The sequence below is a fragment of the Mixophyes fleayi genome, chromosome 10 (assembly GCF_038048845.1).
Source record: "Mixophyes fleayi isolate aMixFle1 chromosome 10, aMixFle1.hap1, whole genome shotgun sequence".
Taxonomy (NCBI): Eukaryota; Metazoa; Chordata; class Amphibia; order Anura; family Limnodynastidae; genus Mixophyes; species Mixophyes fleayi.
In genome coordinates, this window is record NC_134411.1 from 100030340 (window position 1) to 100055655 (window position 25316).

The following is a 25316-nucleotide window of genomic DNA, read 5'->3' on the forward strand; positions in this document are numbered from 1 at the left end:
GGTGTACCAGTGGGAGTAATATAGGTGTGAGGGTGTACCAGTGTGAGTAGTATAGGTAGGAGTAGGGTAGGTGTGAAGGTATACCAGTGTGAGTAGTATAGATGGGAGTAGGGTAGGTGTGAGGGTGTACCAGTGTGAGTAGTATAGGTGGGAGTAGGGTAGGTGTGAGGGTGTACCAGTGTGAGTAGAATAGATGGGAGTTGGGTAGGTGTGAGGGTGTACCAGTGGGAGTAGTACAGGTGGGAGTAGGGTAGGTGTGAAGGTGTAACAGTGGGAGTAGTATAGGTGGGAGTAGAGTAGATGTGAGGGTGTACCAGTGTGAGTAGTGTAGGTGGGAGTAGGGTAGGTGTGAGGGTGTACCAGTGTGAGTAGTAGAGGTGGGAGTAGGGTAGGTGTGAGGGTGTACCAGTTTGAGTAGTACAGGTGGGAGTAGGGTAGGTGTGAAGGTGTACCAGTATGAGTGGTATCAGTGGGAGTAGGGTAGGTGTGAGTGTGTACCAGTGTGTGTAGAATAGATGGGAGTAGGGTAGATGTGTGGGTGTACCAGTGGGAGCAGTACAGGTGGGAGTAGGGTATATGTGAGGGTGTACCAGCGTGAGTTGTATAGGTGGGAGTAGGGTAGGTGTGAGGGTGTACCAGTGTGGGTATTATAGATGGGAGTAGGCTAGGTGTGAGGGTGTACCAGTATGAGTGGCATCAGTGGGAGTAGGGTAGGTGTGAGTGTGTACCAGTGTGAGTAGTATAGGTGGGAGTAGGGTAGATGTGAGGGTGTAGTAGTGTGAGTAGTACAGGCGGGAGTAGGGTAGGTGTGAAGGTGTAACAGTGGGAGTAGTACAGGTGGGAGTAGGGTATATGTGAGGGTGTTCCAGTGTGATTAGTATAGGTGGGAGTAGGGTAGGTGTGAGGGTTTACCAGTGTGAGTAGTATAGATTGGAGTAGGATAGGTGTGAGGGTGTACCAGTGTGAGTAGTATCAGTGGGAGTAGGGTAGGTGTGAGGGTGTACTAGTGTGGGTAGTATAGATGGAAGTAGGGTAGGTGTGAGGGTGTACCAGTGTGAGTAGTATAGGTGGGAGTAGGGTAGGTGTGAGGGTGTATTAGTGTGAGTAGTATAGGTGCGAGTAGGGTAGGTGTGAGGGTGTACCAGTGTGAGTAGTATAGGTGGGAGTAGGGTAGGTGTAAGGGTGTACCAGTGTGAGTAGTATAGGTGGTAGTAGGGTAGGTGTGAGTGTGCACCAGTGTGAGTAGTATAGGTGGGAGTAGGGTAGGGGTGAGGGTGTAAAAGTGCAAGTAGTTTTAGTGGGAGTAGGGTAAGTGTGAGGGTGTACCAGTGTGAGTAGCATCAGTGGGAGTAGGGTAGGTGTGAGGGTGTACCAGTGTGGGTAGTATGAGTGGGAGTAGGGTAGGTGTGAGGGGCACTTTAGACAGGGTAACCCCCTATGATGTAGCATGGTTATCATTTTAGACAAATAAACAGACAATACTTTGTGCACTACTGTTAGGTGCACACAGTTCTGCCTTCACGAGGCGTAGACGGTGAAGCGGGACATACCTCCCAACTGTCCGAAGCAAAACAGTCACCCAAATTCGGGACTGTCTCACCAGATTCAGGACAGTTGGCAGACTGTCCTGCACTCTCCTACCTGTCTTGTCACTGTCACCCCTTGTGGCTGCTGGTTACTTTAGCTCATTTGCTGGTTGTCTGAATCCTGGAATGTTGGAGGCCCTATTTGAAAAAGAAATGGGTACATGAAATTTAGAAAACTACAACCAGTCCAGATGTTAAATCAATAGCACTCACGTTTTATAATTAGGCCTCCCTCCAGCCACAACATTCAAATAATATTCACATTTGCTAAATAGATCTCTTTCTCTCCAACCAACCCTGACATTAGATAGCAAACACATTTAATATATAAGTAGTACAGGTGTGAGTAGGGTAGGTGTGAAGGTGTACCAGTGTGAGTAGTATAGATGGGAGTAGGGTATATGTGAGGGTGTACCAGTGTGAGTAGTACAGGTGGGAGTAGGGTATATGTGAGGGTGTACCAGTGCGAGTAGTACAGGTGGGAGTAGGGTAGGTGTGAGTGTTTACCAGTGTGAGTAGTATAGGTGGGAGTAGGGTAGGTGTGAAGGTGTACCAGTGTGAGTAGTATAGATGGGAGTAGGGTATATGTGAGGGTGTACCAGTGCGAGTAGTACAGGTGGGAGTAGGGTAGGTGTGAGGGTTTACCAGTATGAGTAGTATAGGTGGGAGTAGGGTAGGTGTGAGGGTGTACCAGTGTGAGTAGCATCAGTGGGAGTAGGGTAGGTGTGAGGGTTTACCAGTGTGAGCAGTATAGGTGGGAGTAGGGTAGTTGTGAGGGTGTACCAGTGGGAGTAGTACAGATGGGAGTAGGGTAGGTGTGAGGGTTTACCAGTGGGAGTAGTACAGGTGGGAGTAGGGTAGGTGTGAGGGTTTACCAGTGGGAGTAGTACAGGTGGGAGTAGGGTAGGTGTGAAGGTGTACCAGTGTGAGTAGTATAGATGGGAGTAGGGTATATGTGAGGGTGTACCAGTGTGAGTAGTACAGGTGGGAGTAGGGTATATGTGAGGGTGTACCAGTGCGAGTAATACAGGTGGGAGTAGGGTAGGTGTGAGTGTTTACCAGTGTGAGTAGTATAGGTGGGAGTAGGGTAGGTGTGAAGGTATACCAGTGTGAGTAGTATAGATGGGAGTAGGGTATATGTGAGGGTGTACCAGTGCGAGTAGTACAGGTGGGAGTAGGGTAGGTGTGAGGGTTTACCAGTGGGAGTAGTACAGGTGGGAGTAGGGTAGGTGTGAGGGTTTACCAGTGGGAGTAGTACAGTTGGGAGTAGGGTAGGTGTGAGGGTTTACCAGTGTGAGTAGTATAGGTGGGAGTAGGGTAGGTGTGAGGGTGTACCAGTGTGGGTACTGTAAGTGGGAGTAGGGTAGGTGTGAGGGTGTATCAGTGTGAGTAGTATAGGTGGGAGTAGGGTAGGTGTGAGGGTGTACCAGTGTGAGTAGTATAGGTGGGAGTAGGGTAGGTGTGAGGGTGTACCAGTGTGGGTACTGTAAGTGGGAGTAGGGTAGATGTGAGGGTGTACTAGTGTTAGTAGTATAGGTGGGAGTAGGGTAGGTGTGAGGGTGTACCAGTGTGAGTAGTATAGGTGGGAGTAGGGTAGGTGTGAGGGTGTACCAGTGTGAGTAGTATAGGTGGGAGTAGGGTAGATGTGAGGGTGTTCCAGTGTGAGTAATATAGGTGGGAGTAGGGTAGATGTGAGGGTGCACCAGTGTGGGTAGTATAGGTGGGAGTAGGGTAGGTGTGAGGGTGTACCAGTGTGAGTAGTATATTTGGGAGTAGGGTAGGTGTGAGGGTGTACCAGTGTGAGTAGGGTAGGTGTGAGGGTGTATCAGTGTGAGTAATATAGGTGGGAGTAGGGTAGGTGTGAGGGTGTACCAGTGTGAGTAGCATCAGTGGGAGTAGGGTAGATGTGAGGGTGTACTAGTGTTAGTAGTATAGGTAGGAGTAGGGTAGGTGTGAGGGTGTACCAGTGTGAGTAGCATCAGTGGGAGGAGGGTAGATGTGAGTGTGTACCAGTGTGAGTAGTATAGGTGGGAGTAGGGTAGGTGTGAGGGTGTACCAGTGTGAGTAGTATAGGTGGGAGTAGGGTAGGTGTGAGGGTGTACCAGCTTGAGTAGTATAGGTGGGAGTAGGGTAGGTGTGAGGGTGTACCAGTGTGAGTAGTATAGGTGGGAGTAGGGTAGGTGTGAGGGTGTACCAGTGTGGGTACTGTAAGTGGGAGTAGGGTAGGTGTGAGGGTGTACCAGTGCGAGTAGTACAGGTGGGAGTAGGGTAGGTGTAAAGGTGTAACAGTGGGAGTAGTACCAGTGTGAGTAGTATAGGTGGGAGTAGGGTAGGTGTGAGGGTTTACCAGTGTGAGTAGTATAGGTGGGAGTAGGGTAGGTGTGAGGGTGTATCAGTGTGAGTAGTATAGGTGGGAGTAGGGTAGGTGTGAGGGTGTACCAGTGTGAGTAGTATAGGTGGGAGTAGGGTAGGTGTGAGGGTGTACCAGTGTGAGTAGTATATTTGTGAGGGTGTACCAGTGTGAGTAGTATAGGTGGGAGTAGGGTAGGTGTGAGGGTGTACTAGTGTGAGTAGTATAGGTGGGAGTAGGGTAGGTGTGAGGGTGTACTAGTGTGAGTAGTATAGGTGGGAGTAGGGTAGGTGTGAAGGTGTAACAGTGTGAGTAGTACAGGTGGGAGTAGGGTAGGTGTGAAGGTGTAACAGTGGGAGTAGTATAGGTGGGAGTAGGGTAGGTGTGAGGGTGTAACAGTGTGAGTAGTACAGGTGGGAGTAGGGTAGGTGTGAAGGTGTAACAGTGTGAGTAGTACAGGTGGGAGTAGGGTAGGTGTGAAGGTGTAACAGTGGGAGTAGTATAGGTGGGAGTAGGGTAGGTGTGAGGGGTACCAGTGTGAGTAGTATAGGTGGGAGTTGGGTAGGTGTGAAGGTGTAACAGTGTGAGTAGTACCAGTGTGAGTAGTACAGGTGGGAGTAGGGTAGGTGTGAAGGTGTACCAGTGGGAGTAGTATAGGTGGGAGTAGGGTAGGTGTGAGAGTGTACCAGTGTGGGTACTGTAAGTGGGAGTACAGTAGGCTCTTGGGGTTTTCATGTTTAAAAATTTGAAGACTGGGGTAGAGAATTGTGCAGGTGGGTAGCGGCACAGGAGAAGTCTTGTAGGTGGGAGTGAGAGGTGGTTACCAGAGACGCAGGTCACTGATATTGAAGGAAGCTGGGGACTTTGGTAGAAGCAGACGTTAGGGGAGATTTGGTTGTCACTGTAGAGATGGTACTGGAGACCAAATGAGTGAATTAGTTCCTTAAGAGAAGATGTGTACAATGAGAGAAGTAGAGGGTCATGAGCAGAGCCTTGTGGGACCCCAACAGAGGATGATAGTGGAGCGAAGGATGTCCCAGAGGTAGAGAACTGTTTGATAGGTAGAAACTGAACCAGGAAAGAACTGTGTCACAATGGAGTAAGGGGTGTGTCGGAGAAGAGGGTGATCTCAGTGTGAAAGCCGTAGAGAGATCCAGAGGATGAGTTTGGAGACATGATCCTTACACTTTGCTGAGCGCAGTCTCAGTGAGATGTATTCAGCACACAGAGAATGAGAAGCACCACATAACCCCCAACGCTTCCAATTTTGGAAGAACAGGCTCAGATTGGAGGCCTGGAAAGGGGCGGATCTCACAGGACAATGGGTGGAGCTTCACCCAAAATGGGGTTTTTGTTTAGGTTTAAGGTGGGGCTTATTTTGTCCCAATTCTGTGTCTCAATGTCGGCAGGTATGGTGCTAATAATAATGTGCACTGTCCACACATACAGTGCAAATATAGGATCTCAGTGAGAGATAGATGTAAATCCATAAATCCAGATAAAAGGTGCAATTTTGAACCTTAGCAAAACCATGTTGTCCTATACGGGAGGGACGTACAGATAGATTCAGAGGGGCGAATCCTCTCCAAAATGTCCATTTTAATGTGAAACCACTCCCCTTTTGTGCAAGTCCCGCCCCTTTTGAGGTCCACGATTCTGCACAGTGCACAGAATGGAAGAGCGCTCCGTGTGGTTATAAGTGGTAATGCAATGTCTGGTTGTTTTTTTAATTTGACATCTTTTGGCTTGGGGAAAAATTCCAGGACCCATTTAACATGCAGAAGAAGTGCTACTGTTCAGCAGATCAGTGTTTAAAAAGCAAATATATTGTGTGAGAGCCTGTTGGTGACCTTCCCTACATCCCACAGGCAGCCAACAGCACTACAGGAGTTAAGTAACAATTGTAGTATTAAGGGGTCTGCAACCCATCTTACAGAACTAATCAGGTAGCTGCATGAATCTGTACCTGCAATGTCTTTATTCTAAGCAATGCAAACATTACTCATTACTTTTCATTTCTATAGAGGTCAAATACTGCCCCCTGGTGTTGGCTTTTCATAAATTACTCCCATAGGTGATCAGGTCAGGCTGTATGAAAGTCCAATTTTCCAAAAACGCAAATTATTTTGCAGATTTCGATGCAGTTTCAACATCGGGTAATGTATTAAGGTCATTTCCACACCGAGAACCGCAAAGTGCGTCTTTTACAATAAAATCAATTGCAAAGTGCAAATCATTTCAATGCATTAAGAACTATGTCCTTTATTTACATCCAAAATCTGATGCAGGTTTAATAAATCAGATAGAGGTGCCTCTGATAGGTGAGATCCAGGAAGACTAACAGCATATGGACCCACGTATATATGTCTAGGAAACATCGTGTTCCTGCACAAGTATGAGCGCTACATTCCTGACACACAAGCGTTACCGACAGCGTTCACAGAACCAATCAGTGTTTGTGTGTCAGGAACTTAGAGCTTAGGACGACTGCTATGCAGGGGAATAACATGCAAGTACAGCCTAGGATAATACATCTCTGTGCAAAGCACCCTATGCTGTTAGCCTAATAATTACTCTGCTCACAGCCCACCTGACCGAGCGGTATCATGTGGGTGGTGAAGAGGGGATGGGATCCCTCATCATCAGCTATTTATATAGCGCCACTAATTCCGCAGCGCTGTACAGAGAACTCACTCACATCAGACCCTGCCCCATTGGAGGTTACAATCTAAATTCCTTGACACACACACACACACAGACAAGGGTCAATTTGATAGAAGCCAATAAACCTACCAGTATGTTTTTGGAGTGTGGGTGGAAACCAGAGCACCCGGAGGAAACTCACGCAAACACGGGGAGAACATACAAACTCCTCACAGATAAGGCCATGGTCGAGAATCAAACTCATGACTCCTGAGAGGCAGAAGTGCTAACCACTGAGCCACTGTGCTGCCCATTTATCCCTTTATTCCTAGTTATGCCACAAGTTTAGCAGTTGCAATAAAGTGTTACACAAGAGCTGACGCTCCATGCCTTGGGGATAATCACTCACACACTTGTCCTCTCTGCTTTCCCAGCATTTAGTTGCGCTTTAGTCTCCATTTCTATCCCTCATCACACACAGGTTACAGACACCCAGGCTATCAATCCGCTCAACTCAGTGCTCAGGGCAACGGGCATTATATATTTATATGTGGAGAAAATAAATACATTTATATCATGCAATTATCCAACAACGCTGATCTGGTGCCCGTTCCTTCCCTCCGCGGTTACTGTATAATATCACCGGCTACGTCTGTATTACATCTCCTCTCCTGCTATCACACCTGCATGTGCTGAGCGACCACTGGATACTGAGGTGGCAGAGACTGAGCTACAGCCCGGTGAATGACCGTAGGGTAATAGCGGGTAGGAGTTATACAGAACACACTACCATAACGCACCCAGGTAAACGGGCTACAAATTCATGCTGCCAGAGGAGTTATCTGATCTACACGTGTCTATGCCCCATGTGTTCCTGATATTGCCAGAGGGTCTACGTATTTTTGGGGTCAGGGCGTCTATCTGTAATCAAAAATGCGCATCCGGTGCCTGAATCATCAAAGCATGCATACTGGGCGCAACCTGCGTTTGGTATTAAATGCACGGATGGATTTTGGCTTTTTGCACACTCCCAAATTCATCAAGAAACGGATCTGAAGATACGTGCATTGAATTCGGGTGTAGGTCTGCTGTGCTCTACTGCAGGATACCTCCAATCCCTATGTGGAATATAATATCGCCAAAGCACACAAAAAAATACGTATATAATTAATGTGACCTGTTAATAATATAGACATTAATGGTCAAACGTAAACTCAAAAAAAACATGTTTTCCATTAAATACTTTTATCATGATGTTATTAATGTCTAGTGAACATAAAATACACTTATACAGTTGCTCCTGATTGCAAACACATGTTATAGCATGCGTACGAGTCTGTCATCATTAGTACTCAGCACTTAGACTAGTCCTGTAGCTGGAACAAGAGATACGGCAGAAAAACAATTAACTTGGCAATGCCCAGAGCTGGATTCGGCGTGGCTGCGTGCGCTCCAGTTTGGTACGCCCATACATTGACTACGGGCGAACGCCCCATCCCCACCCTGTTCACTCCCAGACATCATAGTCTGTAGTAATTGTATTTTACATTCGAAGACGGAGCGAACATGGCTGCATTCACGGACGTATGTCCCAGAGTGATTTTACATAATTTATGCTCAAAATCGTCAGATACATGCATGGATGAATCAGGATGTGTCATTACATTAGTGTGTTCTCGCTGTGCCCAATCATCGCTGTCAGATGCGATCCCTCTTATTATCTATATAAAGGATGGATTTCCCGGACGTGGTTTCTCTGACGCAGATTCCTCTGATTTCCTTAGAGAATTTCTCCTGGAGAACAGACGAGTTCTTATAATTTACCTTAATAACCTCTGTGCATAAATCAAGCTGTTAAAGGGGCCGCAGGTCGTGGTGAGATCACATGACAGAACACAGCCTATGACATCAGCGGCAGATATATGGTTACACTGTATTTATCCCGGATCATTGTTTTATTGACAGTAGCTTTTATTTCTTTCACGACCAGAACAAATAGCACTTTTTGGGATGCGTCCATTTAAATTATTATTTTTTTCTTAACCTATCCAAGTACCAGGTCGCGCAGCGCTTTCTTTAGGTAATAAAGTGGATTAAATATATTTTTATTTGAAAAGCTTTATACAGATGACAGTGGGCAAAATTAGGTGAAAATATCCTTTTTCATGAGTGATCCTCTAATAAACGTGTGCAGGGGTAAATCGTTCGGAGTATGATGGTGGATGCGACGTGAAATAATGGTGACCAATTCCTGAATATTATAATAACAATCATTTCCTCTGTAGTATAAGGTATGAGAGTCTATGTTATAATGTGTAGTTAGCTGACCCCAGGGCGCCCCCTGCTGTCCTGCTCATGTATATCCTCTGAAAATATATTTTTAAAAAACATCATACACGCCCCCAGATCAAGCCACACCTACTATTTAGCATAACCACGCCCACCTAATGTTTACTGACTGCTCACTGACCAAATGTTTGATGGTGACAGCAATTATCTATTACAAGTACTGGGCAAAGCACTGTAGGGACATTGAACAAAAAAAAAAAATTGGGATGTTTTCTTGTGGCCCTCTGGTGGTCAGAGTATGTAACTGCCACTAGTACATTTTGCTGTAGTGGAGTCTGTAATTATGGGGGGTGCTGTAGTGTGAAGCGAAGCAGGGGGTACTCAATAGAATAATTGTATCATCATACATAAAATGTGTAGACACCACAAAAAAAGCACTTGGATTAACAAGAGTAGTAACGTACATCTTTGTGGATATATTTGTATCTGGTGCACTGTACAAAAAAAAGCACCTCTTTCATTCCGAAACAGCTTCTTTAGACTGTAAGCTCTTGTGAACAGGGCTCTCCCACCTTTTGTTTCACTAAACTTATTTTGTCATTGTATGTTCAGATTTTTTTCCCAATTGCATGCTGTGGTGAAACACATGGACAATATATAAAGTATAAAAATAATAATATATAGAATAATACCTCCTTACAATCATATAAAATAATAATTTTATGTTGTATTGACTTATATTGTATTTGCTAGTTTCGGTTAGTCAGATTCTGTATATATGTATTTCTTCTGTTCTGCGCTTGATGTAACATAAAATACATAAAAAAAAATAAAAATGATACCGAGGCTGCGAAAGCATTTAACTATTTTTTTCTTGACAGTTTGGCCGATATTTTTAGCTTTAGGGTTATTTTGAATTTCATTAAATATGTCATATGTAAATGTTATTTATATATTCATGATGTATTTTACCAGGAAGAGATACAGTTTTGGCCTGGACACAGACAGAAGATATTAAGCATCATAATCACAAACATTCCTGTAGAACAGGGAGACAGAACATTTAAACAGATCTCAGTCAGATCATATATTTTAGTAACTCAGGTTGTATGTTCCAGTTATGGGGAAGCCAGTAGGAGAAGGCAGGGTGTCCACATTTCTTACTGAATTTAGGAACCAATAGCTGGCTTCCGGAAGTCAACCGCAGATGATAAGTGCCATTAGATGCAAGAGTAAGAGGTCTGTTTAACCAGCTGAGTAACTTGTCCAGAAAGATTTTGAAGGATAACCAGATAAAGCGAACTCTACATCTGGACTGCAGCGACAGCCAGCATCGATGTGATAACAACTCACAATTGTGGGTGTGTAGTTATGCAGCGAGATAAAACAGCAGATTAAGTTGTAAAGTGCACTAAGCTCTCTAAGGCCAACTTGGGGATGTTGGCTGTCAATTAAATAATTAAAAGTTTAGCATTAAGCCTTATAATGAATTATATTTGGATACTGATGTCAGATAAGTTGTAGTTTGCTCTAAATCAGCACATCAGTTTTAATACACTTTACAAATTTAAACTTTGTCCCAAATAATAGAGATTCTGTTTCATCAGAGGTCAAAAACATTTGTTTGGAGTTATCTATGGCTCCAGCTGAAAGAAATCGGGTGCAAAGTATGTTTTTGTGTAATTCACAAATATATAAGCAAAAGTTCCTCTACCCAGAAAGGACTTAATATCAGACCTGTGTCTGGGTCCCAGCTTGACATAGTTACAAGTGTAATTTGCTTTTTCTCTGTAGAAAATAAAAGATCATTTAAAACTTTGATAGGCAGCGTTCTCCACTCAGCCGGTTTTCCATGATCGGCCTAAAACTATTACACAACAAGTACCAGTTTAGCTCCAGTTCTGATCGTCTCCTGAACTTTTACCTATAGATTTGTGGATGTTCCTAGTTTGTTTGTTTTTTTCCCCCATTTAACATCAAAACACACATGTGACAATCTGGCCTTTCAAACTAATAACCAAAGGACTGAATCAGTCACCAACTAAAATTATTAAATGGGCAACTAAAATTCAACTTTAACGGTCCTATAAAAGGAATTCAGTTCCTGCAGATACTTTATTACAGTAACTCTGTTTCTGTCCTCTCATTTGCAGCAATGTCTACACATAATAAAACAGTCTTTGCTTTAGTTACTAGCACATCCCTATAGCATATTATTATTCCTTGTGCTCTCCCATGTGATCTGGCTGCTTTCAGAACATGTTATAGCAGATTTACATCTATTTAAATAGACCAAGAGGCAGGACTAAGATGAACAACGTGCCAGCAGGGAGTTAGCAAAGTGCTCCAGGCCACAGACGCTTCCATAATTGGGATTATCTTTCAGCGTAAACACACATGATCTTATAACGTGATCTTATAACTTCAGAGCAGTGTGGCCCTAGGTCTGTGTACATGTCAACGTGCCCTTATCCTCTACACAAGGCCGCCATATTGTTCCTATGTTATATGCAGTTCCCAGTGGTTAGAAGGTGAATGCTCATGAATATTTATCCAGCCCACCTTGACTATGTAAGGGACCGGTGCACAATATATGTATCTAAAAAGAGAAGAAAGCAGCCTGTCGATTCATTAAGTCCCAGTGACATCACTGTGGGCACATTAGGGTCAAATGTTGGAGCGACAACGCTCGATATTGATGTGATAGGCTGCACTCTCCAGCCCGATGCCCATCTCTACAAGCTGCCAGCGGAAGGTGTACTTTCAGAAAGGTTTCCAAAGACATTGTCAGCATTTTTGACACAGAAGTATTTAACTTAAAGGGGTACTCCTGCCTAAATAATCACTCCCCCCCCCCCCATTCCTTTCTTATGCTCCCCCCTAATCCCCAGCCTGAATGGAAACAATTTTGGGAGTCTTCCAAGCAGCTCTTCAGGCTGTTACCCTGCAATGTGCTATACGTGATACAGCCACTTTTTAGAGCACTGTCATATATAGCACATTAGAGCGTATAAGAGAAGAGAGCTGCAAGGAAACGTTAATCTGCAGACTGGCCAAAACTGTTACCCACGCCGGACGGTGGCTGAGTGTAGTGCAGGGTCTGTCTATCACAGACACCACTATGGAGGTCTATGAGTAGGTGGGGGGGGAGGGAAATAAGTTTAGTAGAGAATTCCTTTAGAATGCTTATTTTTCCAGCCTTAACATGTGAACAGTGAAATTGGATTATTATTAGGAATTAATTATAATATATGGTTGATTTATGTATTAAGATGTTATCTCTATCTCTCCAGATTGTAAAGCACGTTACGAATTCTGCTGGCGCTATATAAATAAATGATGATGATCTCTATGTAGCAACGTTGCACTAGTGAAAAATTCTTGCACTACATACGCTGTAACTTAGCTGCCAACGGTCCTTAATTTGCATGGACAGCGCCAGGCTTAGACGCTTCATCCCTAGACATTTGGAAACTAGTTTTTCAGCAATAGACTGCAGAAGGAGCAGAGGATAGAGACGGCCAGTGGGAGAGGATCAGCGACAGGGGGGGGGAGTGGGAGTACTCCCATCATGTCATACAATGACCCCCCCCATCTGCAACGAGAGAGGGAAACACCTCATACCTGTTCCACTAAAGAGGGGGAGGGGGGCTTAGTGGGGAAAAAGACCAACCTGCAGATCTCCATTACAAATATGCACTTCATGAAAAAAGCAAAGTCTGTATTTGTAGATTTGTACAACATCGGTACAAAACACACTTTATTTAATAAACACTTTTTGTGTTTTACGAGCCGAAATTTATAGGGCCTATTTAATAAGTTAAAGAAGACAACGGTAATGTCCTCTCCCACTGACAGTGGGAGAGGATTAGCAACAGGGGGGAGGGAAGTGGGAGTACTCCCATCATGACAGACAATGGCCCCATCTACAAGTAGGACTCAATGGCTATTGCCACCTGTAAATTAATAAACACTTTACTAAAAAAATGTCTTAACCTCATCTCCTAGCGAGTCTTAAATAGGCCCCTAAATGATCAGCTCCACCCAGCAATCTATGTACTGTAGATTTACCAGGTACATAATGAAACAACTCTATACAAGAACTATACATGCATAAAAATTATTATAAAAATTGCAAACAGCAACATCTTTAAGTCTCAGTCCGACATTTTTTTCCAAAAAGTAAAACTAATTCTTTTTTGCTTAACAAGATGGCGGAGAACATACAAACATGGGCGTCTTTATTCCCTTTCGTTTTCTCTGTAGTGCGCTTCGATAACGCTAGAGTTAAAGAAGACAACGGTAACGGTGATGTCGTCCCGGTACATCCTGGATACATCATCCGGCAAACTCAACATGGCCGACAGTCTCTCCTGCTCGATCTCGCCATCCTCATTGCTCCCGATGGCGTTTCGGATCAGGTGCGTGGCAATGTTCTGGTCCTGCAAGTTAAATCGCCTTGTTCGTCTCTTTAGAAGCAAGTTCTGCATGTATCCCAAACTGCGTTTCCCCACGGAAACTTGAGGTCCCTGTAACCTGACCTCAGAAAGATGTTCCGCTACAAGTTTTACCACATCCTGGTTCTCCAGCATGTCCCAAAGTCCATCAGATGCCATGACCAGGAACTTGTCCTGAGGTCTCAGCTTGTGATAGGTCACCTCCGGTGCCGCCGTTAGATATGGCGGGGTGTGGTAGTTCGCTGGATAATACTGATATATATTTAAAGGTTCTAGATCGCAAGTGTTTTGCAAGACGCTTTTCTGCAAGGCTTCGCTCCATTTAAAGCGGACATCACCAAATGCCCGAAACGGCATTAAAATACCCAGCAACCTCTGATCGGTCACCACGGTTTCCTGTTCAGAGGCCGGGTGCTCCTCTCGCACTCTCTGTAGTTCGGAATTATTGAAGGCATTGTGGTCAGAGGTGAGAGGGACAGCAGACCACGTACCGTTATCATCCTGGACCCCCAAGATTGCTCGGCAGTCCCCGGTATTAGCAACATGCAAGTGGACACCGTCTATATGCGACACGCAGGCTGTCGACCCAGAAAATGCGATTTGTAAAGTGAGGTTCCGGACAAATTGGTCCTCCGTTGGGACCTGGGCTTCCAAGGAGATATCGCTATCCAGCCTCTGAAATGCGTAGGACATGGCATCGGCCACACTCATTCCAGACTCATTATCCAGATCAATTAGCTGTTGCCAGTACACCCGCAGATGGTCCACGTAGAGCGTTGCGATCTCTCTGTACAGGTAATCATTTTTATGCTTGTGCCATTGGAGAATTGGCAACACGGGCTTCATGTGCTCTCTGGCAAACTCAATCTCCTCTAAAGTTTCCTGAGACATCAGCGAGACGGCAATGTAATAAAACAGTCGCTCGCTGACGGACTGGGCACACGCAGAACCGGCATGGCCATCGAAGATGCCAAACATGTTTCCCTTGGTCTGCAGGCATGTAGCTGCACTCCTCCGGTCCTCACAGGGCGTGTTGGAAGCCAGTAAATTACTTTCAAACTTCAGAACGGTACTTTGGTTTTTGCCATCGAAATCTGGTATCTTATAGGACTGCTCGTTGGCTCTCAGGATGTAATCAATTTGTTGCGGCGACAGCTGGTAGTGGACATCCTCCGTGGCGTGCCTGTAGGATCGATCCTTTGAGAAGATCGTCTGGTGGACTGGGTAGCACAAACAGGTTTGCGTGACTGCCTTACCCGAGCGCATCTTCCTCCATCTCAATTGGTTCCTTTTCACAAGACATTGCGAATACGAACGTCTTCCACTGCGGACCAGGGTCAGGCTGTGCTTTGCAGTGTTCAAGATCCAGCCGGAAAAGGTTCTTGACATCCTAAGTTGTGCACCAGTTAGCTGCTTGTTTTCAGTCTTTAGAACAATGGTGAACTTGTAAATCCCTTTAGAAAAGAAAAAGAAAGAAACGCGTTAGTGTTCTATTATTTCGGTCATATTTACAGTAACTACGAGTAGTTCTTATTGTGACTCGTCATTTCCACGTGAAACTCTACTGGTGCACGTGAAATTTAAAGTGATGTACTAAACGGTTCTCATGCACTAGTGCATCAAACAAACACTGTATTGAATATAAACTACCCGGCAATCTCTGGTAATCCCCATTGAGTACTTTTATTAAGTCATTTCATTTTCAGGGTTTTCTTAATCTCTCTCCTCCGTTCCCCACCGATTTCACATATGTGTTTGAGTGCATACATACAGACATTACAGATCAAGGTGGTCGTGCCTATGGAAAAGAAAACAAAATAATACCTTCAGAAGTGCCCTTTCATCAACATGAGTTCTGATTACAAGTGACATGCCTCGCATTCAAAACGAATAAACATCAGTAGGCTAAAGGCCCATTGAACTCCATGCCACGTGGCGTGTTCTGTGTACACAGACAGCTTTGAAAGACACGGTACAAACGTGATAACACAGTGTCCACATCTCACAACGAGTTCTCTCCGAAGCACCATGCAAAACGTTTCTAAGCCAGAGTCCCTGTGGACAGCTATAAACTCAAAAAGTGTCAGAACCGGATTTGTTTATACAGCCCGGAAATGTCACCAAAATTATGGAGGGCGGCTTGTGAAGAACTTAAAGGTAGCAGATATTTTATCTGTAATGAAAAGTCCACTTTGAGAGAGTAGAAGAAACAAAAACCGGACAAGCAGAGTTCGTGACCTGGGAGCACAGTTAATGTGTTTCTATTAGGGATCGGTGATCCCTATTTACAACAGGTTTCACACTTTTCATTGAGTGAAGGCGGTACTCACAAGTAGGAACATTAAGGGCTAGATTTACTAAACTGTGGGTTTGAAAAAGTGGAGATGTTGCCTATAGCAACCAATCAGATTCCAGCTGTCATTTATTTAGTGCACTCTACAAAATTACATCTAGAATCTGATTGGTCGCTATAGGCAACATCTCCACTTTTTCAAACCCGCAGTTTAGTAAATATATCCCTAAGGCTAGTATTAGACAGAGGATTAAGACATCAGTGTTTAAATAACTTACAGGTGGTTAAAATCGAGGCAGCAATGAATGACATTTAATAACCAACATTTGTAGGGTTATGTCCGTCTCACGCCTCAGTGACATCACTGGGTCCTTGATACATTCTGTTCAGCCCACAGCCTCCACCATAAACACACAGACATTCTGTATTCTCGGGAGTTACACTTTAACCTGACAATTAAGTAATTGGTGGTAAAGGTCTGTGCTTAACATCAGTTACTAAATTCAATTACTGGTAATACAATTGGGAAACAAACATGGGAAGAGTTGTCCTGGGTGATGTGGGTCATGTTTGGAGGGGAGATGTCTCTTATTCCTGGATATTAAGCCAGCGGCGACAAGATGAGACACGTCCCTATATTCTCATACAAACTTGGAATCATGTTACATAAATGATAATCATAAGTCGTTTTGGTTGAATGGGAAGTCGAGGTGGTTCTTGAATTGGCTGCTCGTGAATTATTGTAGTTAAAAAAGAAAAAGTACATGAATTACATGGTTAGTGCATGGCTTGATACATTTATTTCAGAATGTTACACTGTACTAATTACGCAGATCACATATAACACTCATAAGGATAATCAAAAGCAGATATAAAAAAGTTGCATTAAACACAAAACAATTGCACAGGGGTCGGGTGCTCAGGTCCTCGTTTATAACAGCCGCAGAGTCAGAAGACTCCAAAGGGGGAGAACGTCTGGGGGACAGCGTCTACATTACCCTGGGATCTGGTCTCATCCAGGGATCCAAAATCTAAACCCCCCACAAATGAAAGAAGGCACAGAAGTGGGAGCCTCAGGGCTTCCCCGGCCCCTAGGTCGGGGGACAGAGCAGATAAGGTAAAATATGTGCGGATCCCCCCCCTCCCAAGTGTGTTTTGTGCATCACCAGACCAGCGCCATCTTTTCCATTGGGCATGATGGGCAGGTGCCCGGGGGCCCCACGGGCAAGGGGGCCCCATAAGCACGGCTCTTAATTAGAATAAATAATCCTGCAAAAGAAAAAACCTGCAAAAAAAACCTTCAAGGGTCACTGAGCAAGTACATCTATCTATCTATCTCTATATATCTATATCTATATCTGTATCTCTATACATATATATCTATCTCTCTCTCTAAATATATATCTATATCTATAGGGGCCCCGGTGCACTGCTTTGCCCGGGGGCCCATAATGTTAAGATGGCCCTGCACCAGACGCCCATAACACCCGAGGTTTTCCTGCTTCCGGCCTCATGGCCAGAAGGCCAAGATAGACAATCCATGATCGGAGACCACCCCAATCCCTTCAATGCTGCACGTCATCTTATTTCTGCACAACTATATCCATAAAAGTCTCAAATACTACTTGTCACATACTAAACAGATCAAAAAGCAGGTTGGGTTACTAGCAAAATAAAGGAAACACTTGAGTAAGTGATGGATACAAAGTATATTGAAATCAGGTGATAATTCGCTGGTTTGGCTCCTACATATAACATCTCAGGCTGCCCAATTTTCCAATAATTTGCGTTTCGGTGACTCTGGGAAGACACCTTAGTGACAGGGAGGGGTGAAAGTTGACATTTTGTAGTTTAATTTAATATACAAGTCACAACGGTACATCGCATACGATAGAAACCTGTCCTGGCGATTACTTTTTTTACTGTTGCCGTTTGCGGTAAACCGCGCAGGGAGGAGCTGCAACGCTGCCGGACAGAGATCTGTAGATCCCTCTCCTGCGAAGCTCTTTGACTCTCTCAAGCGCCATCGGGATCAAAACTGATAAAATTGCCCAGAGCGCAGCCCCCGTCGAGTAGTATGGGGACTGCAGTTTAATGCGGTACTTTGCATTAGGCTTTTTGTGAATGAACATTTCACAAAAAAAATATAGTCAAGAACTGCAGAATATTAGCGAAAACGATTGTATCAAAACGGCTAAACCGTCAGTGACATCATAACCCCACCCCCAAAATGATGTCACACGCGGCACTTGCCTCTAGGTCATGCCCCTAAACAATTGTATTGCAAATTAATGATCAAATATCAATAAGACTGACAGGACAGCTCTGAGAGAAGATAGATGGATTACGGGGGAAGAGAAAGCAAGCAACGGAACTGAACTGAAGGACAATCTTATGGCATCACAATAGAAATTAGGTAAACTGCTACAATAAGAATATTTTTAGACACTTTAATAAAATTTACACAGGAAAAAAAAAATAGGTTTAGAGGCCCCTTAATGCACCTCTGTGTTCGTAAAATACCTGATGGTATAATAAGGGGGGGCCTGTATTAATTATTAAACTATACTTGTCACCCATATACACACAACTGCACATTATGCAGATTTCTAATCACACTGCATGTAACTAAACATGTGCCCCATGTATGATACAGCTGTACAGTTCCTACTGTATTCTCCCTTTTACATGTCAGCATGTAGCTTGTCATCTTCTGGGCATGAGTATGAATGAGAATCTAAACCGCCCATGCACTGGCAAGGAGCGAGCTCAGTGTGCTCCTGGGAAACATCCTGTGACATCATCAAGCTGCCAGCTCGCAGTTCATTGGTTCCGAATGATCACATGAGTCAAGTGTCACAATCTGCCCAAATCAGCTGCCAATTTACATAATACCAAAGGCAGTGATGTCACAGAGAGGGAGGGGCCCATTCTTATCATAGATATGCGATAACTACATTGAAATTAGGCTTTTACTTGGGCTGTACTGTTAATGTTACATTCATCAATACCGCATGACAACTCTCAGAAGAAAGTCAATCATATTGCAATGATAAAGGGCATTTACCTCCACTAAACACACTGGAGTCAGATAAGATACAAAGTGTCAGTCAGTTGGTTACAGCGATAGAATTGTAAGAATATAAACGTTACCTATTAGCCCGGCTGTTCCTAATGATGGAGAGTAACCGGACTGTCCCCAGCTTTGTATATTTACACTGCACACATTAAAACAGCAAATAAATGTTACAAATGTTACACACTCATCTTAAATCCTAAACAGTGAAAGCCCGGGACAGACAAGAGGAAACAGTGTTCTGTTTTCTCTAAATAGAGATGTTGGTGCACCAACATCTCTATTTAGAGAAAACAGAAAGTGTCCTTAACCCGTACACATTGTAATAACCCGGACAGCCCATTACAGATCTGATGCCTGAATGAACCCACTTGTTAGAGAAATTATCCAGGATCAGCTCCTTAGTAAATACTTTCCACTATGTATCGAGGGTATTCACAAACAGAACTGGAACCGGCTTGTCTCCAGGACAAGTCTTTGGCATCAGACCAGGTTCCCGTAGCCAACAGCTCAGAGGTCTGTCCAAAATAACACTAAGATTCTTGTGGGTGACCAACGCAGGTTGCTTAGGACCGTGGTGAACATCTTACGGCATCTGGTAAAGAGCTGGGAACTGACGCAGGTCCAACGAGTCCCAACGCATTTCACCCCACTCAGCCCTGATAACATAGCAACAATATTGTTTCTTAAGTAAGCTGCAAATAACGCTTGGACTGCCTTTATAATTCAGGTTATTATGCATAATTAGGAACAGTCCAGCAATGTTTATATTGCTACAATACTACCACTGTAACCTGAATGGAGGTAGATTATTTTGCACAGTGCTCGCTCTGTATAAGGTCAGCTAAAAACTCAGGTCAATACAGCACTTGTCTCTTATATGTCACCCGGAAAGTGCATCAAGTGGGAGTGAAGCTGGGTCAATACTGATGCAATTATAATGCGGATCACACGGTTCAGGACCGTTTGGCCAGATATAGCAATGTGTACGCTGCTACAATTATGTTTTATTCCACCAAAACACATCACATCTGTTGATTTGGTTTTATAAACTTCCTAAAAATCACGATCAACGATGTTGAGCAAATGTGGAAGTGTGCACGCACTCACCACCAGCAGCCTAGGCAGATATCTGTAGAGTGTACAGAGTCATGGGGGGTATATTTACTAAACTGCGGGTTTGAAAAAGTGGAGATGTTGCTTATAGCGACCAATCAGATTCTAGCTGTCATTTTGTAGAATGTAGTAAAGAAATGATAACTAGAATCTGATTGGTCGCTATAGGCAACATCTCCACTTTCTCAAACCCGCAGTTCAGGAAATATTCAGCAGATGGTTATGACAGATGAAGATCACGGATCTGAAGGTAAATCGTGTAGATGTGTACACAGGAATCTGCTGATCATCGGGACTTTCAGTTGTTGGTAAAATTGTATCTCAAGCAAAATGCAATAGTGTGTTCCCAGCGTAAATATACTTTATTATGCAGTACGGTTATATCCATTTCTGAAAGTTGTTCCTCTTAATACCTATTCTCAGTACATTTTGATACAAGTTAACCAATATTGTGATTATTATACAGTATAATAGCTGGTGGTATTAGTCTACAGCAACCATTGCAAACAGCACTATATTGCCACCAATCAGAATGTAGCCATCATTTCAATGGAATCCGATTGGTTGCTGCTGGCAACACCCCCACTTTCCCTTTTTTTAGAAACTTTAGTAAATCTATCCTTAGGGCTATTTCAGACCTTTCCTTGTAATTAACATTTTATGTATTGCATTTATTTTGGTAATGATATGTTTTTGTGCGTCATAGTGTATCTGTCTGTATGCACATTACACGGTGTTGGTGAATTAGAAGCCTTTTCTGCAGAGCCTGCACTCAATGATCATCATGTCAGCAACTAAATGGAGCACTACCTGCAAGACCGTGGTTCCTGCACGGTGCAGCAACTAAACATATTCAGATCCCTGCAACTTAATACACAATTAGAACCAGTGAAAGTGAACGTACACAGAATAAGTCGGGTCTGAGGCCAGAGTTACCTCTCCACACTACATAGTTACACAACATCTGCAGCGCAGCACGAAGCTTATCTGTGGTTCCTACACGTTGGATCTCTTCTGGCCATACTTCTGTGAATCATTGTGTAAGTTACAGTGGAATGTGATGGGTGACTGGGTTCATGAGCCTCCCCCCTCCCTCCCTCCCTCCTCTAACAGTCTGTAAATAGCAAAGTTACAGACTCTTCTCCTGCAATAAAGTCTTTCTAAAGAAACCTTATCAGAAAATTACACTTCTTCCAGAACAATCGGACGCACTTCCATCCGCAGTAATTTTCCATCTAGACCTAAACTTTCGTTTGACTTTCACGCAAACTCATATGAACTCTTTCGCCTGCAGCAGGAAAGTTACAGTCATTATTGCTGTTTAGTCTGTTCTTTTATATTTTCTAGAAACCTTCATTAACATGTAAGAAGTTATACTGCACTAAAGCTGGGTGCACACCATAGGCAAACCGAGGGGGGTTTCCTAGTGTCTGGAAACCCCCCTCCAAGCCTGGGGCACTGTATAATTGAGGTGGCTGGACCCTGCCCCCGCTTCACACTGCTCTGCTTGAAAAGGGAGAGCTGCGTGCACCTAACAGTAGTGCATGCAGCATTGCCCATCTATATTATGGGGATAGGGAGAGTTGGAGAGCAGCCAAGCACTGTCTAATATTATAGCTACGCCCCCATGCATGCTGGTCACGCCCACTGGTGGCGTGGAGTGGAAACCCCCCTCTACAAATCCTGCGTTTGCCCCTGCACACTACTCAAAATTACTGCAGATGTGATTTCTGTAACAATTTCACCAACGACAGAGTTCCGATGAGCAGCCGATTCATACGTACAAACCTACACGATTTACCTTCAGATCTTCATCTCTCATAACCATCTGCTGAAAATATCCTGACTCTGTACACTGTACAGATATCTGCCTACACTGCTGGTGGTGAGTGTGTACACACTGCCATATTTGCCCGACATCGTTCCATCACTGATCATGATTTTTTGGAAGTTTACAAAACCAAATCAACAGATACGATGAGCTTTGGTACAATAAAACATGATAGTCGGTGGGTACATACTAATGCAATATCTGCCCGATAATTGCATGAAATTACTGTAGTGTACCCAGCTTAATTTATGTGGCTACTTATTGCCATCGGCGGGAGAGGCCATAGTGACACCTCTGCTGAGCTGAAATGGAACGAAACGCAATCTATAAACCACCAACGAAAGTGTCCCCCAGTTGCCAAAAAAAATCACGGGAAAGATATTGTAGGACTTGTGTATTACCGGGCAATATTTATTTACCGAAGCATCATTCAGACGGCTCAGTTTTCTTCCATGCGAAGAGACAAAGTATAAATCATATATGTAGCTTTCAAAATAAGTCACTCAATGCAGTACATTATTTATAATCACTATCGATAAAGGTTTTGCATTGGACTGAATTGGTCTCTAGGTTTACACAAGGTCTTGAATCTCATGCAAATAGCAAGTTGGGCAGCACGGTGGCTCAGTGGTTAGCACTTCTGCCTCCCAGAAATGGGGTCATGAGTTCGATTCCCAACCAATCAACCATGTTCTCCCCGTGTTTGCGTGGGTTTCCTGCGGGTGCTCCGGTTTCCTCCCACATTCCACAAACATACTGTTAGGTTAATTGGTTGCTATTAAATTGACCCTAGTCTGTCTGTGTGTGTGTGTGTGTGTGTGTGTGTGTGTGTGTGTTTGGGAATTTAGACTGTAAGCTCCAATGGGGCAGGGACTGATGTGAGTGAGTTCTCTGTAGAGCACTAGCACATTAGTGGTGCTATATAAATAAATGATGATGAAGTCCAGAGTCAGAGGTAAATGTATCAACTGATGGACTTTGCCTTTAATAAAATGTATTTTTAAATAATGAGGGCAAATAATTAGGGTGATGGGGGCTGCCCACAAGAGGACTACTCCTTCATGGATTATTATATACTGATAATAGTGTCCACTATTTGTGACAGGGGATGTGTCACTTTCCCTCCTTACATCCCAGGCACCCACCATTACATAATAAACTGGTCGAGGAAATCACAAATGAAGAAATCTCTGTATAATAAAGATAATTACTGTTGATCTATTCCCATCACATAGTGTTTTATTTACAGTCATCTCTGGGATCTTCATACACCAATCACATGATGAGGAAGTAACGTCCGCTGTGACAGTGAGAAAGTCCCAGAGTTCTGTCGTCTTTAACCCACACAGTGCTGGAATCGTCCTCCATATCTTTAAATTCACATCCACTCAGCTCTCAGCATCCTGCTTTATAAATCAGTAATTACATCAAAATGAAATAGATGTAACAGAATACTGAAGATTCTAAATAGGAAAAGTGGAGGCGTCGCCCGCAGCAGCCAATCAGATTCCAGATAGCATGCGCTAGATAAATGATAGCTTGGATCCTATTGATCGCTATGGGCAACGCCTCAACTTTTCCTATTTAGATGTTTTATTAACTCTACTCCCCATAAGTTCCATGTTAAGATGGACCCATCACCAACACACAGTGGAGGAAATTGTTGAAAAAAACGGAGTGCAAATTGGCTTTTCTGGTAAGTCAGCTGCTCTGCCACCTGGGTTTGTGCAGTTGTGCCCAGACTTTCACCAAAGAGCGTATATTCCTGGCTCAAGCTGGCGGTGTTTGCAGAGGAGCACAAGTCCACACAGGCCGCGAGGAGGAGTTTGGCGGAGAGAGGGAGTAAGGAGTAGGCGCACTTTGCGGGCAGTGTAAACACGATAACGGGGGGGCAGAGGGAGGATGTTTAGATCCTTGTCGTTCAAAACAAGACGATTTTCACACTGCAAAAGGACTACGATTTCGCATGGACTCAAACCTGACGGCGTTTAGATTGCGCTTTATACCTTTCAATAAAATACATTTTGGCAGACAGCGGCATTCCTAAGTACATGTCAAACAATGTCATAAAAAGCTTTAAGTGCCTCATGCAATAAACAGTTATCTCACTTTCATGACTAATTTACATCAGAAATGCGGCTAAACCAGTGTTTGCCAACCCTAGTCCTCAAGTACCCCCCTTACAGGGCAGGTTCCAGGGCACCAGTGATATAATTATATCACCTGTGGATCTGTTACATTGTATCAGTCAGTAACCACCTGTGGATCTGATACATTGTATCAGTCAGGAACCCCCCTGTGGATCTGATACATTGTATCAGTCAGGAACCACCTGTGGATCTGTTACATTGTATCAGTCAGTAACCCCCTGTGGATCTGTTACATTGTATCAGTCAGTAACCACCTGTGGATCTGATACATTGTATCAGTCAGTAACCACCTGTGGATCTGATACATTGTATCAGTCAGGAACCACCTGTGGATCTGTTACATTGTATCAGTCAGTAACCCCCTGTGGATCTGTTACATTGTATCAGTCAGTAACCCCCTGTGGATCTGTTACATTGTATCAGTCAGTAACCCCCTGTGGATCTGATACATTGTATCAGTCAGTAACCACCTGTGGATCTGATACATTGTATCAGTCAGGAACCACCTGTGGATCTGATACATTGTATCAGTCAGGAACCACCTGTGGATCTGATACATTGTATCTACCTGTGGAACTTGGGTCCCTGAGGACTAGGGTTGGGAAACACTGGGCTAAACCAAGCAGTATTTTAAACAGTGTCTTTGAAGGGTGGATTTTGGCGTGACATTAGCGGTTTTGCGCAACACGCCACTTTTTCCTTTGTCTCCGTACTTTGCGTAGAAGGCGCCTGACACCGGAGATTATGTGCACACGTTGACGTGCGCTGGACACGCCATCTAAGTGCACTGGTGGAAAAAACAAATCCAAGTGATGTCACTGGTTCCTAATGAATTGAAAGGCTGAATATTTAGAGGCGATGGGTCCACTGTAAATCAGCTTTACGCAAAACTATGATTGTTCAACTACAAATAATCCCCATATCCCCAGTATTGGCTGAGGGGAAGAGATCTGTAGAAGTTTAGAAGCAGATGTACACAGCTCAGGATCACAAGATACCAATGTAGGAAGACAACCAATCTATCAGACATAGAGATCATGACTCAGACACTCTCCCTTTATTCGCCAGGTTTCTAAATTCCACCCAATATTCTCCTGCATGACTTATACATACTTTACATTCCTTGGCTCAGTGGTTACAGAATCAGTTCGCACTGCTTAAAGATCGGGACTATTCTATGTGACAGAGGACATACGATTGTACATTGTATCAGTATTAGTTATTACCCATTACTATGTCTTGGCTGGAGACCCCTCCCCAAATATGGTGTGACCTGGTCCTGTCAGGGAGCTCTGAGACCCTCCTGCTACAAGAAGCTATAGAGAGAAGCCCCTGTATGATCTGCAGGGAGGGGGTCCCCTAGACTGTCAGGTACATTATTAATCAGCAATATACTCACCAGCTGTGGGGTGATATTAAGACCACTGGGTGCTCTGTGTTCTCCTCTCACCACACGCGGTTTGTGAGCTCAGGATTGGAAGCGGCAAACAAGCCCTCATGTCCGGGCCCACCCCTTCCCTGCTAA

At 44.0% G+C, this 25316-nt stretch overlaps 1 protein-coding gene across 1 annotated transcript; it reads right to left on the reverse strand.

Annotated features, from left to right (window-relative positions):
- Window positions 1–12497: 12497 nt before the first annotated feature.
- PDP2 (pyruvate dehydrogenase phosphatase catalytic subunit 2) lies at window positions 12498–25306 on the reverse strand. Its single transcript, XM_075189286.1, has 2 exons — window positions 25191–25306; window positions 12498–14779 (listed from the first exon to the last, which is right to left on the reverse strand). Exon 2 carries the CDS (start codon window positions 14712–14714, stop codon window positions 13110–13112), a length of 1605 nt encoding a protein of 534 aa, XP_075045387.1. The 5' UTR covers window positions 14715–14779; window positions 25191–25306; the 3' UTR covers window positions 12498–13109.
- Between the last annotated feature and the right edge of the window lie 10 nt (window positions 25307–25316).